The sequence below is a fragment of the Mustelus asterias genome, chromosome 12 (genome assembly GCF_964213995.1).
Source record: "Mustelus asterias chromosome 12, sMusAst1.hap1.1, whole genome shotgun sequence".
In the NCBI taxonomy this organism is placed as follows: Eukaryota; Metazoa; Chordata; class Chondrichthyes; order Carcharhiniformes; family Triakidae; genus Mustelus; species Mustelus asterias.
Genome location: NC_135812.1, coordinates 93,091,453 through 93,107,844, shown reverse-complemented (window position 1 = coordinate 93,107,844; position 16,392 = coordinate 93,091,453). Strand labels below are relative to the sequence as shown.

The 16,392-nt window shown below is 45.0% G+C and overlaps 1 protein-coding gene across 2 annotated transcripts in view; it reads right to left on the bottom strand.

Moving 5' to 3' along the window:
* The window catches only part of slc39a11 (solute carrier family 39, member 11), a 757,783-nt gene that overhangs the window by 6,549 nt on the left and 734,842 nt on the right, over positions 1-16,392 (bottom strand). For both annotated transcript variants that reach the window (XM_078225647.1, XM_078225648.1), the window contains exons 7-8: positions 10,080-10,178; positions 4,469-4,627 (exon numbers count right to left, since the gene is read on the bottom strand). In XM_078225647.1, the coding sequence (XP_078081773.1) occupies positions 4,469-4,627; positions 10,080-10,178 (258 nt within the window). The remainder of the gene's footprint in view (positions 1-4,468; positions 4,628-10,079; positions 10,179-16,392) is intronic.

Below are 16,392 nucleotides of genomic sequence, written 5' to 3'. Positions count from 1 at the left end.
AATTCAGTCTTGAACTTCTGCTAATGCTTATAAAACAATTGAGTTTTGCTTGTGATGTGACACAGCAGCAGAACAGCTTTATTACATTTCTGCCTGACTGCCAGATGTTCAATTGCCTGCATTCATTGAGGAAAGGGCTCTACCCGAAACAGTAATCTATTATTTCTTTTTTCACGTGCTGATGGACCTCAGAGTCAGCCCTCGCAGGAGGCGGCCCTTCGGCCTATCGTTACTGCGCTGGCTCTTTGGAAGAGCTACCCAATTAGTTCCACTCCCCTTCTCTTTCCCTACAGTCCTGCATTCATTTTTTTTCTTTGAGTTATCATCCACTTACTCTCTGAAAGTTATTGTTGACAGTGCGCTCCTAATCACTGCAAGTGAAAAAGTTTCTCCTCATCTCACTTCAAGCTCTTCTTCCAATTAAGTTTAATCTGCCTCCCCACTGCCAGCTTCTCTTTATTCACTCCATCAAAATCCTTCAGACTTTTGAATGCCTCTATTAAATCTCCCTTAACCACCTCAACTTTAAAGAGAACAATCACAGCTCTTCATGTATTGAAGTCATACGGTGGCACAGTGGTTAGCACTGCTGCCTCACAGTGCCAGGGATCCGGGTTCAATTCTGGCCTTGGGTCACTGTCTGTGCGGAGTTTGGACATTCTTCCCGTGTCTGCGTGGGTTTCCTCCAGGTGTTCCAGTTTCCTCCCACAGTACAAAGATGTGCGGGTTAGGTTGATTGGCTATGGTAAATTGACCCTCAGTATCAGAGGGATTAGCAAGGTAAATATGTGGAGTTACGGGAATAGGGCCTGGGTGGGATTGTGGTCGGTGCAGATATGATGGACCGAATGGCCTCCTGTAGTGTAGGGATTCTATGATATCGTTGGTGCTATTCTGGTAAATCTCCTCTGTCCCCTCTCCAATCTCATGATGTCCTTGTATTCAAGGATATGTGTTCCTAGCATTTTCGGTTATCCTTTTGGGCCTGTCATTTTCTTTTCCTTTTGATCTGTGTTATGATCTCAATACAAAGTGGTAACATTTCTTTTTCTAAGAATCCGAAAACCCAGGTATTCACTAGAAGAATGAAAGTTCAAAGTTTAAATCAAAAGCATTTCACTATATGAATGTGAACTCTATTCTAAATAGTCATTCACATGAAAGGTAATAGAAGCATTGGCTTCATATACTGCACTCAATTTACTTACGCCCCCAAATAGCTCAAGTCAGATGCTTAACTGAAATTAATTGCTCAGTCTGAGAACTGTTTCAAAGATTCAGATTGGGGCTGAAATTCTTGGGTCTTCTGCTTACATCTGGCAAGGTAGTCCCTTTGAATCTCCTCCAGTCGTCGTACAGTTGAAGACTCCCCAGTCAACACAGACATCTCTAGCATCTTAAATATAGCCTTCTTGAGTCAGAACTCTCCTGGTTCTAATACTCTTTAATTCTGAAGTCGAGCATCTAAAATTCTCTCTCCTCAGCTTGGCCATCTCAGGAGTTCAACTCTCTGTTTTATCTCCTTTAGCCGCCGCATAAAATTTCAACTGAACTCTGTTTGAAAGACATATTTACCCGTCTGAAGCCAGCTTAGAGTCATAGAGGTTTACAGCATGGAAACAGGCCCTTCGGCCCAACTTGTCCATGCCGCCTTTTTTTTTAACCCATAAGCTGAACCCAATTGCCCGCATTTGGCCCATATCCCTCTATACCCATCATACCCATGTAACTATCTAAATGCTTTTTAAAAGACAAAATTGTACCCACCTCTACTACTACCTCTGGCAGCTTGTTCTAGACACTCACCACCCTCTGTGTGAAAGAAATTGCCCCTCTGGACACTTTTGTATCTCTCCCCTCTCACCTTAAACCTATGCCTTCTAGTTTTAGACTCCCCGAGCTTAGTCGAAAGCTAAAATTAAACTGCTTGAACAGAGTCTCATTCACAACCTAATTGCCTTATAATTAAAAGTAAATTTAGTTATTAGTCACAAGTAGGCTTACATTCACACAGCAATGAAGCCATTATGAAAATTCCCTTGTCGCCACACTCCAGCGCCTGCCCAGGTACAATGAAGGAAAATCTAGCATGACCAATTCACCTAACCTACACATCTTTGGACTATGGGAGGAAACCAGGGCACCAGGAGGAAACCCACGCAGACATGGGGAGAATGTGCAGACTCTGCATAGACAGGCCGGGAATCAAACCCGGGTCCCTGGCGTTGTGAGGCAGCAGTGCTAACCACTATGCCACTGTGCAATTTACATTTGATCCTTTGCTATCCCATTGGTTATCTCCCAGACAAAAAGTTTGCATGATCATTAAAACCTGTTGGACTTTAACCTGGTGTTGTGAGACTTCTTACTACATTTATTGGAAGCCAGATACCTTAACAGAAGTCATATCCTAGAGGAACGTAGGGCTGTATACTAGGGGTTGGTTGACGGGGGGGGGGGGGGGGTCATACTGCTCCCACAAACCAGATCACTGCCACTCCACCCCCAGAAAAAAATTGGTTTCATGCCATCTGACTTTAAATAAGGCTGCTCCAAAGTGGTTACAGGCTCCAGTCTAAACAAGCTGAGGGTCGGACTTGCCTCAGTGGGCTCAAGAGTTGCCGGACAATCTAATTGACTGGCAGCTCTAGCAGTCCCAGAATTCAGTAGTTGGCGCTTTTGAAACTGCAAGCAACTCCCGGGATGAAGAGTACATGGCCAACGGAGAGAGGTAAGTCTGGGCTTTTTGAATGGGGAGGGAGCAAGGAGCCTGGTGGAGTGGGCTGGGGGGTTTGGAGGTCAGGTGGGGTGGAACAAAGGGTGGGAGGTAACATCTTGGGTGGAGTGCACCAGCTGCACATCAGGCACCACACAAATGATGTGATCTTCCTTCCTGCCTTTTCAATAAATTTGTTTAAAAAACGGCCTTCCGACTCTCGACTGTCTGTCACTGCCCAGTGTTTCAGGGCAATGGAGGCAGTTTGAGGGCCTTAAGTGGACAGTAATTGGCCATTTAAGGTCCTCAATTGGCCGAAGGGCATAAAGAGATAAGCTATGTCTGCTTTTAGCCCGTCCCACCATACGCACCTCACCACCACATATTATGGGGATCATAGAACATAGAACATAGAACATAGAAAGCCACAGCACAAACAGGCCCTTCGGCCCACAAGTTGCGCCGATCACATCCCCACCTCTAGGCCTATCTATAGCCCTCAATCCCATTAAATCCCATGTACTCATCCAGAAGTCTCTTAAAAGACCCCAACGAGTTTGCCTCCACCACCACCGACGTCAGCCGATTCCACTCACCCACCACCCTCTGAGTGAAAAACTTACCCCTGACATCCCCCCTGTACCTACCCCCCAGCACCTTAAACCTGTGTCCTCTCGTAGCAACCATTTCAGCCCTTGGAAATAGCCTCTGAGAGTCCACCCTATCCAGACCCCTCAACATCTTGTAAACCTCTATCAGGTCACCTCTCATCCTTCGTCTCTCCAGGGAGAAGAGACCAAGCTCCCTCAACCTATCCTCATAAGGCATGCCCCCCAATCCAGGCAACATCCTTGTAAATCTCCTCTGCACCCTTTCAATGGCTTCAACATCTTTCCTGTAATGAGGTGACCAGAACTGCGCGCAGTACTCCAAGTGGGGTCTAACCAGGGTCCTATAAAGCTGCAGCATTATCTCCCGACTCCTAAACTCAATCCCTCGATTAATGAAGGCTAGTACGCCATACGCCTTCTTGACCGCATCCTCCACCTGCGAGGCCGATTTAAGAGTCCTATGGACCTGGACCCCAAGGTCCTTCTGATCCTCTACACTGCTAAGAATGGTACCCTTCATTTTATACTGCTGCTTCATCCCATTGGATCTGCCAAAATGGATCACTACACACTTATCCGGGTTGAAGTCCATCTGCCACTTCTCCGCCCAGTCTTGCATTCTATCTATGTCTCGCTGCAACTTCTGACATCCCTCCAAACTATCCACAACACCACCTACCTTGGTGTCGTCAGCAAACTTACCAACCCATCCCTCCACTTCCTCATCCAGGTCAGTTCAAAGGTGAGCAGGAAGACAGTGGGCTAACACCTGACATAATTTATATGCCCCTCACCCCCCCCCCCCCCCACCTCCCAAAACACACCTGGCAAAAGGCTGTAAAACCCAGGCCTCAATTCTTAAAGAGATCATCACCGCAAGATAAAAATAAAGGCCCAAATTTTCCAGTCCCGACCACGGTGGGAATTATCACGGACGGGATGGAAAATCTGATGGAAAATCTAAGGGTCTGTTGAATTTGGGCAAGACTTTTCCATCCCACTTACCATCACACCACTCTACTGACAAAAGTCCTCAGGATAAAAGAGTGCCAAAGCTGGTTAACTTGTAAAGGCGACACTCACCATCACTTTGTTATTAACTGAAGTTACAGTGAGAATTATTGTTTTATTCAGTGCTCACCTGAGTTGTGCTTCAGGAATGATGTCATCGATGACAACGTAAACCATGGCGCCGGCAGCGAAAGCCAAGGCATAGGGCAGGAGAGGTTCAGCAACGACGACAGCAAAGGCGCCAAATATTCCCGCCACTGGTTCAACCATACCGCTTAACTGACCATACCTTAGTGACAGGAGAAAATCACCATTATATTCACCGAAATAAAATATCCAAAGAAACTGAATTCAAAATGAAGCATGAAGTGTAAACACAACCAGCTTTGACGAAAGGTCATCCAGACTCGGAATGTTGGGCGTGAAAATGGAAGCCCTCATTGCGAGAGGATTTAAGTATAGGAATAGGGATGTTTTACTGCAATTATATAGGGCGTTGGTGAGGCCACATCTGCAGTATTGTGTGCAGTTTTGGTGTCCTTATCTGAGGAAGGATGTCCTTGCTATAGAGGGAGTACAGCAAAGATATACCAGGCTGATTCCTGGGATGGCAGGTCTGTCATATGAGGAGAGACTAAGTCGGTTAGGATTATATTCACTGGAGATTAGAAGAGTGAGAGGGGATCTCATAGAAACTTATAAAATTCTAACAGGGTTAGACAGGTAGATTCAGAAAGAATGTTCTCGATGGTGGGAGAGTCCAGAACTAGGGGTCACAGTTTCAGGATAAACCTTTTAGAACTGAGATGAGGAGAAATGTCTTCACCCAGAGAGTAGTGAATATGTGGAATTCACTACCACAGAAAATAATTGAGGCCAAAATGTTGTCTGCATTCAAGAAGAAATTAGATATAGCTCATGGGGCTAAAGGGATCGAGGGATATTGGCGGGATGGCGGGGGGGGGAGATCAGGATAGTGAATTTGATGATCAGCCATGAACTGGTTTGAAAGGCTTAGTGGCCTACACCTGCTTCTATTTTCTATATTTCTCGTTTCCATGTTTCCTCCGCGCCAGTCTTTCGGGCGAGCTTGGCACTGCAATCTTTCGGCACTCTGTTAATTTCTTTGACAGCTGGGACCTTTGTACTGGTAAAGGGAGAGGGGAGGGGGCGGAGCCTAAGCCAGCTGGTGAAGCCGGCTTCAGAGTGCTCGGGCACCAGAGCATAGGGCACCTCGATCTCTTAGTGAACCAGGAGACCTCCTCCCAGCAACTCCCCGCCGCTCCCCTTCATCAGCAGCATTGTTACCCTCTACACCAACATGGGTTGATGGCAAAGGGGCATCAGGACCTTCCCGATGCAATGAGTCCCCTGGCAAACCTTGACATGCCACTCTCCCCCACCCCCCACTCCCGTCATGATCCCCCCCCCAAACCCTGCATGGCTCTCCCCGACGGACATGAATCGGATTTTTGGCCTATCTTTCCAGCTCGCCACACATACCATTTGGCGCGGCAAGCCGGTAAGATCGCGCCTGTTAACTCTGTTCTCTCTCCACAGATGCTGTCAGACCTGCTGACATTTTCCAGAATTTTCTGTTTTTTGTGGTGTTAACTGTAAATCAATCGGGGGTTGACTGTATTCAGATGGCAAGCATTAACTGGGGGCGAACTCACCTGTGCTGCAAAAATAGGAGCAGAGTGCAAGTACATTTTGTTGGTTGGTTGGAGATGCACGATGCGCCATGTGTCTCTGTAAATGAAAGCTTTCAGGGTATAAAGACCAGGCTCCAGTTCTATCCTTAACCACCTTGATATCTGAATTCAAACAATTGGTATGGATTCCGGGAAGGACTTAAAATTCTCATTTGGAATTTTTTGATGGATGAAAGGCCTTTTTTATTAAATTACAGCACTGTCAATGTTTTGTTGCCCTCTAATATTGTTACATCTCTGAAGATGACGGAGTTGGAAGGCTGGATCTCAGATGATGGAATCAAATAATCATAAAATATGTCAGCATGGACTGTCTGGTTTATCAGTCACCTTCCTTTTCTAATTTAGTGGTAATTTACTGCTGCTATTCCGTCTTGTATCTGTTTTGATTTTTTTTTCCTGTGGCATATTTTGGTGACTGCAAGGGAGTTGGAGACAATGTCCATTTCTTGAGCAGTCAAAGATGGAGTTTTGATCTCAATACTCATTTGAGAACCGATGTGAGGAAAAGGATTTAGGCAGCAAGTGAGATGTTTTCACGAGTGGGAGAGTCTCGAATCTGGGGACGTAGCTACGAGATAAAGGGCCGTACATTTAAAAACGAGGTGCGTAGAAATTTCTTCTCGCAGAGGGAGGTGAATCTCTGGAATTTTCTGCCCTAAAGAGTGGTGGAGGTTGGATCATTAGAAATATTTTAAATGGAGGTAGATAAATAGATGATAGATTGAGGAATAGTGGGCAATGGGGAAACGGCACAGAAAAGGAGTTGAAGCCGGCAAAGATCAACCATGCTCTTATTGAATGGCAGGGCAGGCTTGAAGGGCCTGGTGGCCTACTCCTGCTTCTCTTTCTTGTGTGTTCTTGTGAGTGTTCTGATCTGGAGTGCACTGCCTGAGAGGGTTCAATCGTGGCTTTCAAAGGGAATTGAATAAGCACCTGAAGGCGTAAAGAATTACAGGGATACAGGGAAAGGATGATGGAGTGGGAGTAGCTAAACTACTCTTTTTCTTCCTTCGAGTAGAGAATGTCTTTTGGAACTTGCACACCCATTAACTGTTTTATTATTCATTGATGAGATGTGGGGAAGGCTGGCAAGGTCACCATTTGATGCCCCTCCCAAATTGCCCTTCAACTGAGCGGTTTGCTTGGCCAGTACAGAGAGCCGTGAAGAGCCAACCACATTGCTTTGGGTCTGAAGTCACATGGAGGCCAGACCAGGTAAGGACAGCAGATTTCCTTCTCTAAAGGACGTAGGTTTCTACAACAATTGACAATAGTTTCATGGTCACCATTTGACTTTTAATTCCCAGATTTTTGTCGAATTCAAATTGCACCATCTGCATAATGGGATCTGAATCTGTGTCCTGAGAGCATTACCCTGGATTACTAGTCCAGTGACAATACCACTATGCCACCACGTCCCGTAAAAATGTTTAGTCAACTGTATCAATAAAAGTGGGCTTCTATGTGTGGACACCCATGACAGCAGGTCTTCAGCCAAAAGGGAAACTTCAGAAAGGCAAAAACATCTTTGGGACCGAGAAATGGAAGAAATAGGAAATGAGGAGGGGGGTAATAGGTTTTGGGGAGGGTTTTGAAGAAGGGGATAAAAGACACAAGGCAGAAAGGCTTAGGAAAAATATTCCGCAGGGCTGGCTGATACAACAGAAGGCCCCACAGCTGAAAAGTGAAGGAAGTAAAAATCAGAAGAGCAGTGTTTGTGGGGGTGCGAGGGATAGGGGCACGGAAGGAATGGTAGTTATGAGTAAAGGTTATGACTGTGTGATGCAGAGGCAGATATGAGACCTGTGAAGGTCAGAAACACAAAGGCATTCGGGATAGTGCAGGTTAGGAACAAACATTGAAATGTGCCAATAACCATAAAATGAAAGCCAGAAATAACGATCTATTTTACTGGATTGGAACATCTCTGGAAAAAAAAGGGATTAATTTGTCACCACTAGGAGTACTGAGGGTGAATTCTACCTCCATCTTCACAAACTTAAATCTTAAAGTTTATTTATTAGTGTCACAAGTAAGCTTACATTAACACTGCAATGAAGTTACTGTGAAAATCCCCCAGTCGCCACACTCCGGCACCTGTCCAGGTACACTGAGGGAGAATTTAGCATGGCCAATGTACTTAACGAATATGTCCTTGGAACGTGGGAGGAAACTATAGCACCCGGAGGAAACCCACGCAGTCACGGGGAGAATGTGCAAACTCCACACAGACAATGATCCAAGCCAGGAATTGAACCCGGGTCCCCGGCGCTGTGAGGCAACAGTGCTAATCACTGTGCCACGGTGTAGCCCCAATCAGGGCACAGGGGTTAAATTCGAGAAAAGTCACCCCAGATAGAAGCGTGTAAATGTGCTAGTCGTCCAGACCAGACCGCTCATGCTACTCAGTACCACAATACTGAGAGAAGCCGGACCTGATAGCAATTATCAGGAAGCTCAGGATCTGCAGATAACACTAAGTATCTGCAGAGAAACCTGCTTTCTGTTGCTGCACAATCCACTCATACGTGAAGACATGTAGGCATGTGATCAAAGCCGTCTGTGCTGAAAAGAAAACGTTTTATCTCCCAAATAAAGACAGATTTGGTTGGGAAGGAGACAAAAAGGTAACTGCCAATAAGATAAGACAAAGAACAGCCAATCGGGAGGCTTGTGACTTCTTAGACTACGACACTGTTAGTTTTTCTTAGCAGTGATCTCTGCTGTGAAGTCTCCCAGTGCAATGTATGTGATGTTGCCATTGTCATCTTTGATACGCTGGCGTGGCTTGTGTTGCAACACACCACTCGGGAATGGTAACCCTTTCAGGGAACTTGTACGTCCTGGAAGAGGTTTTGTCTTTTTCTACGCCTATTTAGAGAATACAAGAACCGATTTTGTAAATATTTGCTCCAAATGGGGAGCTTTGCACACTGGCCCTACACACACTCCTGAATCTGGGTCATGCTGCCTATTGTTGCCCGGCATGTGTGGCTGGAGGACAAGGTAACCTGATCGCAGCTGATTATAAAATCAGTCTTTGTATATACACCTCCGGCCCTTTGTCTGACAGTGTCCATTTCTGTCAAATTCTCTTCTGGAATGTGCCTTTGAGTTACCCTGTCTGCCAAGCTGGTCAATCCAAAAAGCCTCGCTGTGCAATTGCCTCAAGCAGACAGACCTTATTTGATTCCGACAATCCCCTGAAGTAATGTCCCATTCGATTGAAAGACGCTCCCTGTGTAATTTTTATTTACTTGTTCTGATTAGGATGCTTGCTTGACATCCAGTAATAAGGTAGAGACAGCGGAGGTGTCAAGATTGGTGGCAGTGAGGTGGAGCTGGGTGTTTAACTTCTTTATTTATTACTCACAAGTAGGCTTACATTCACACTGCAATGAAGTTACTGTGAAAATCCCCTAGGCGCCATACTCTGGTGCTTATTCGGGTACACTGAGGGAGAATTGAGCATGGCCAATCCACCTAACCTGCACATCTTTGGACGATGGGAGAAAACCGGAGCACCTGGAGGAAACCCACGCAGACATGGGGAGAACGTGCAAACTCTATACAGACAGTGACCCAATTGTGAGGCAGCAGTGCTAACCACTGTGCCACCGTGCCACCCTATCATCATACATGTGAAAACTAATGCTGTGTTTTCACGTGACGTCACCAAGGGCAGCATGGAGATGAGAAATAGGAGGCAGCAAGGACAGATTCTTGAGGACACCAGAAATCAGGGTGGTGCAGAAGTGGGAACAGAAGTCACAGCAGTTGATTTTCTGGCTATAGTTTGTGAGGAAGAATGGAACTGAGTGAGTGCAGCCACTGATGTGGAGCAATAAATGGTCTCTTAAATGAGCCAGGTAAGTAATCGGCCAAATGTTTCAGCACTTTTTGCAGCAGAATGGCCATCAAAAGCCCTATTTAAAATTCACATTCAGATTTTCCAATGGATTAATTCTGATTTGATATACTTGACAAAATATATCAGCTCCACTTAACTTAGCTTTCACTCACCAGAATGCTTTCCATGTGGACACTCCAGCACCTCGCAACGGCAAACTGACAGCCAGACCTTCTGGGAAATTCTGCAGTCCAATTCCAATAGCTAAGTTCCTATTAACAAGGAATAAAAAAAATAATTTAAACGCCTGGCACAGGTGATGCCAACTCAATAATGTGAGGTAGAATTTGCTCATCTTGCTGTGAGTAATGGGGATTTCAAAGGTAAACTGTAAATCTTTATTCAGCTGTTTTTCCTCCGCCAATATCTAACAATCAGCGGTCACGAGATGAGATGTTGAATTTCTCCTTGAGATTTTCATTGTTTATGTTAGGAAGCTTTCATAATCCAGAAACGAGGGAATGATTTATGGGTTACAAGCTGCTCCTCACTCCTGGAATAAACACTGCCGTCTCTGCAATTTGACTAACTTAGCTTGTCAAGTACATTTCCAATGGTACTTTTCCAATGGTACTTCCACACAGTCGTGAATGTGTGGAATTCACTACCACAGAATGTAGTTGAGGCCAAAACATTGTCTGATTTCAAGAAGAAATTAGATATAGCTCTTGGGGCTAAAGGGATCAAGGGATACGGCAGGAAGGGAGGGATCAGGATATTGAATTCGATGATCACTCATGATCATAATGAATAACGGAGCAGGCTTGAAGGGCCAAATGGCCTACTCCTGCTTCTAGCTTCTATGTTTAGTGATTGTTACCTGCATCTAAAATGAATAGTCAGCCATTTAGATTCAAATGTAACCCTTGTGGGACAGCGTTCTCTCTCAGAGATGCCACCTGGGAAATAGGGACTAAACATTTTTGTGGTCACTCATCATGTGGCTGACATTTCTGAATGAGAATTCCCAATGACCAAAAGCAATAGGTATGGCTCACTGTCAAATTAATCGGAATCACATTTTGTGGATAAGCGTTTAGTCTTAGGACAGGTGCTTAACTGCCCAAGGCTGGGTTAACTGTACAGGCTTCACTACGTTACTCCATACACACGGAATTACTTCAACCAGAATAATAAATGTGCGACTTTGGAATTGTGGCATGTAAACAAATTCAACGCCTATGTCACAGATCTGATACATCACTTGTACCAATCAGCAAAAGTATTTTTCCAGTATGAAGTCTGTACATGCGTAATTTTGTTTACAATCTTTCATGGCAACAACCCTGTGTCGATAAGAGTGATAGAATCATAGAATTGCTACAGCACAGAAGGAGGCCATTCAGCCCATTGAGCCTGCACCAACCACAACTGCACCCAGGCCCTATCTCCGTAACCCCATGTATTTACCCTCGCTAATCCCCGACACTAAGGGCAATTTAGCCTAATCAATCAACCCAACCCACACATCTTTGGAGTGAGGGAGGAAACTGGAGCACCAGGAGGAAACCCACGCAGACAAGGGGAGAACGTGCAACCTCCACACAGACAGTGACCTGCTGAGGATCAATTGTGCACCAGAGCTGGAGACTGGTCTCATTCAAAGCTTTTGGTTGTTTAGATATTCTGATTCTCCTGTAACCTTTTGAGAACTCAATCCTCCCAACAACATTCTTCCTATTGTTTAATACACACCGAGGTTCATATCCTGTATTATCCTCCTGCACATATTGAAAGGAAAAAATGAAGCAACCGCACGAGGGGACAGGATATGCTTTAGGAGCCATGCTGTTCTTGAATGAACCCCAAAATTGGGAGATTAAAGCAAAAGTTAAAGTTAAAACTGATATCAATATATCAAAACACAGCAGAACCTGAAGCTTAAACGAACGAGGGTGAGAAGTAGTTTGTGTGCAAGTATTTATTGTTTTCCAGCATCCAAGAGCTGAGTTGCAAACAAGAGTTTCAACAAGAATTAAAATTGAGTTGCAGTCAATACACACAGTACTGCTTGTAGCCAAATACAAGAGGCACTCCATTGCTGCTGTGTGTAACATATCCATATACTACATTATGAATTGTGTTGAAGAGGAGATCAGACTGTCGCAGTTGGGTGCTATGTTTGAGACACGTGTATACTTTCAGCTTTGCACATGTTGTGCTCCCAATCTCGGCCAGGTTTTTGGAGAGAGTCTTCTTCATGTCACAATCATTGAAGAAACATCGAGAAGCTGTGATGAGGTGAGAGTCGTGTAGATATTTGGAGGGCTGAGATCCATTGGGATCAAGAGCCTTCTTCACCCAGACATGTCTGGTGAAATAAAGAGGGTCGAAGGTTACCTCTACCCATTGCACAGCTACTCAACATGACAGGCAGAATCCTGGGAGGAGGTATTTATCTACGCCCTAAGTGCAAAGGGGGTACCAAGAGGAGAATAAATGGGGGGCTTTTAATATAACTGACAAGAGGGTCAAGTAATAGCCACCACTGTTCCATGATTCAGTCTATACATTAGGAAGTCTCACAACACCAGGTTAAAGTCCAACAGGTTTATTTGGAATCATCGGAGTGCTGCTCCTTCATCAGGTGAGTGGCTTAACCTGGTGTTGAGAGACTTCTTACTGTGCCCACCCCAGTCCAACGCCGGCATCTCCACATCAGTCTATGCATGATGGTCTGTTTGATGAAAGTTCAGTCTGAACTGTGTGAAGTTACCCATCAAATTCATTAAAACGTGTGGTCTCTCTGGGATAAATAATGGTAAAAGTGTGACTCAGTGGAAAATTCCACAGCTCTGTTCCAACCCTGCCCCCACCCCGTGTGACAGTGCTGAATAACATCAACAGTAAGAGGTTACATGTGGGTCTTTTGTCACGAAGCTCGTTTATTTTTCCCTTTCTCGTCAGTAGCGTTTTTAGACAAATGCCTCTCGGGCAGACAGAATGATGGCAAAATAATTTCTCTCCCCGCCTTGCAATTTTTCCAGAGTCACAAACCATCATCGCACTGAATTGTTGGGCAGTTTCCATTTGTTGTTCTTCCCAGTCATGGATGACAAGGGTTTTGCTGGGTTAGGGATTGCCAGAATTTCTGCTTCCAGGCACTACACCCAGTTCTGGTAGAAAGTAGGGGATCTTGCATTGGGGAAATCCTTCATGCAGAGGACTAGCCTCCTGAGAATCATCGTCCAAGCTCACAAAGAAGCTTTACTTACAGGATCCGAGAGGGACCTGATGTTAACCTCTCCCTTCCTCTTGCCTTTAGTGAATCATCTAAGATCTTTGTTTTGTGCCTCCCCACGCCATCAAATTGTAGTTGCAAGCCTGTGTCCAACACTGAGGGACCATAAGCTGCTTCCTAAATCAGTTATATCTGTCCTTCACAGTCATATCTGTCCTTTATGTTAACCTGAGCCTCTGTTTTCCCTCTCAAATGGAAGCCAATGATCCCATGGCATTATTTCAAAGAAGAGTTGGGGAGTTAAGCCCATGTCCTGGCCAATATTGTTGCTAAACCAAAAAAACTATTAACAGATTAGCTGGTTACTATCACTGTTTGCGGAACATATTGGTTTTCTACATTATGACCGTCACTACACATCACGCAAACCAGCCTCCCATTCGTTGACTCCATCCATACTTTCCGCTGCCTAAGGAAAGCAGCCAGCAGAATCAAGGACCCCACGCACCCCGGACATACTCTCTTCCACCTTCTTCCGTCGGAAAAAAGATACAAAAGTCTGAGAACATGTACCAACCGACTCAAGACCATAAGACCTAGGAGCAGAATTAGGCCACTCGGCCCATCGAGTCTGCTCCACCATTCAATCATGGCTGATATTTTTCTCATCCCCATTCTCCTGCCTTTTCCCCACAACCCCTGATCTCCTTATTAATCAAGAACCTACCTATCTCTGTCTTAAAGACACTCAGTGACCTGGCCTCCACAGCCTTCTGCAGCAAAGAGTTCCACAGATTCATCACTGTCTGGCTGAAGGAATTCCTCCTCATCTCTGTTTTAAAGGATCATCCCTTCAGCCTGAGGTTCTGCCCTCTGGTTCTAGTTTTTCCTACGAGTGGAAACATCCTCTCCACATCCACTCTATCGAGGCCTCACAGTATCCTATAAGTTTCAATAAGAACCCCCCTCATCCTTCTAAACTCCAATGAGTACAGACCTAGAGTCCTCAACCGTTCCTCATACGACAAGCTCTTCATTCCAACGATCATTCTTGTGAACCTCCTCTGGACCCTTTCCAAGGCCAGCACATCCTTCCTTATTTATGGGGCCCAAAACTGTTCACAATACTCCAAATGCGGTCTGACCAGAGCCTTGTACAGCCTCCCAAGTACATCTCTTGTATGCTAGCCCTCTCGACCTGAATGCTAACATTGCATTTGCCTTCCTAACTGCTGACTGAACCTGCACATTAACTTTAAGAGAATCTTGAACAATGACTCCCAAGTCCATTTGTGTTTGTGATTAACTAAGCATTTTCCCATTTAGAAAATAGTCTATGCCTCCATTCCTCCTTCCAAAGTGCATAACCTCACACTTTTCCACATTGTATTCCATCTGTCACTTCTTTGCCCACTCTCCTAACCTGTCCAAGTCCTTCTGCAGCCCCCCTGCTTCCTCAATACCACCTGTCCCTTGACATATCTTTGTATCATTTGCTCGAGAACAGCTTCTTCCCTGCTGCCATCAGGCTTATGAATGGCCCTTTCACATATTAAGCTGATCTTTCTCTTCAAGCTATCTGTGACTGTAACAGTACATTCTGCACCCTCTCCTTTTCTTCTCCCCTATGTACTCATATGAACGGTATGTTTTGTCTGTATAGCGCGCAAGAAACAATACTTTTCACTGTATCCCCATATATGTGACAATAATAAATCAAATCAAAAGTACTTGATTGGCTGTAAAGTGCTGCAGGATAGCCTGAAATCAGGAAAGGCACACAACAGAAAAGGCATTGGAACATGTGGGAGGGGGGAATTATCCATCCAAGTCTTGGCTTTATTTTTTCAGTTAAAAATAAATATCCAATCAGCATGTCTGCAACAGCGTCAAAACTACTGAGCTGAAACCAAATTGGTGAGGACAGTTATAGGTTTTTTTTAAAAAACAAATCATATTTGGCTCTGACAACCTAAGGGCACTCCAAACAACCCTTTGTAGCTGAGCTCTCGAGGGCAGTAAGTTGCACATATGGCATGAGCTGCAGATGATTTCAAGTAATGAAAAGCTGCTTTGCTTTGCATTCTTTGGCTCGCTTTTGCCTGCTGGCTCAGCTTCAAGATCCTGCCCCAGAATGAAACAGATAAATTGGAGCTAGTCACGGAAAGGCTGCTGCAGCCTGCATGCATTCTTCTTATTGTGTAAGGCGAGCCAACACCTACTGGCACTTTGATTATCATCCCTGCGCTGCCAAACGTTTGGACACCAGAATCTTGTAAAAGTAATATGCTTCCATGAGTCTTTGTCCTGTTTCCCAGCGAACTTGAGGCACCGCACATTTCCTCAGGACACGCATGTGCCTCCTCAAATATTTCAACAGCTCGGAGCTGTAATAATGGTACAACATCTTCCTTAACACACTCGCTTCAGGCTTTGTCGGTTAGCTGAACCAAAGAGGTGACCTACAGCATTTAAAGTAAATTATTCTAATGACTGCTTCTTCTGGGACGTATTCAGGAATGCTGATGTGGGGGGCTTCCAGCGCACTGTCGGGGAGGTTTTCTCTTTGAAAGGGCTGTGGTAGATTGAACAGTACAAGTTTCTTTAGTGTGCTTTTCTTAACGCAGTCTGTGTGGTCCCATATTAAAAAAGGGAAGCTGTCTTATTCAACATTTTCTACTTTAAGTGTTATAGTTGGTACAGTTGTCAATATCAACGTTTAACTTAATTTCTGGCAACAGCCTTACTGTTTTAATGTACTGCCCATTCATTACTCAGCGTTTGTCCTTTTTAACCACCTCTATTAACAGCTTCACCTGGCTAGTGAATGGTAGCTCAGTCACCAGGATGGTGCCGAGCTGCCTAAATTGTTAGCGTAAGCACAGTAGTCATTAGGGCTCCCTCAATGGCTCAATAAATAATGCATCGCATCGTGGTGCACTGAAGCACACCGGTCACAAAGGGGCCAGGTTCAATGCCTGACCATTTACCGTGTTAATTGATGTGTTAATTGATCTCTACTCAGCAAATGTGGGACCACAACCTGGTATCCTAGATAAGGTCACCATGCAATCGGGGGGCAGAGTTCGATAAGCCTTCCCTGCAGGGAAGTACGGATGTTTGGATAAGGATAGGGTCAGGCTGAGCTGGGATGCCCACTACAACCTGCAAGCGGTCCTGGTTCGTATACTGAAAATTATTTGAATATAGACACAGGCTGCACACACAGTTAGCCAACAACTATA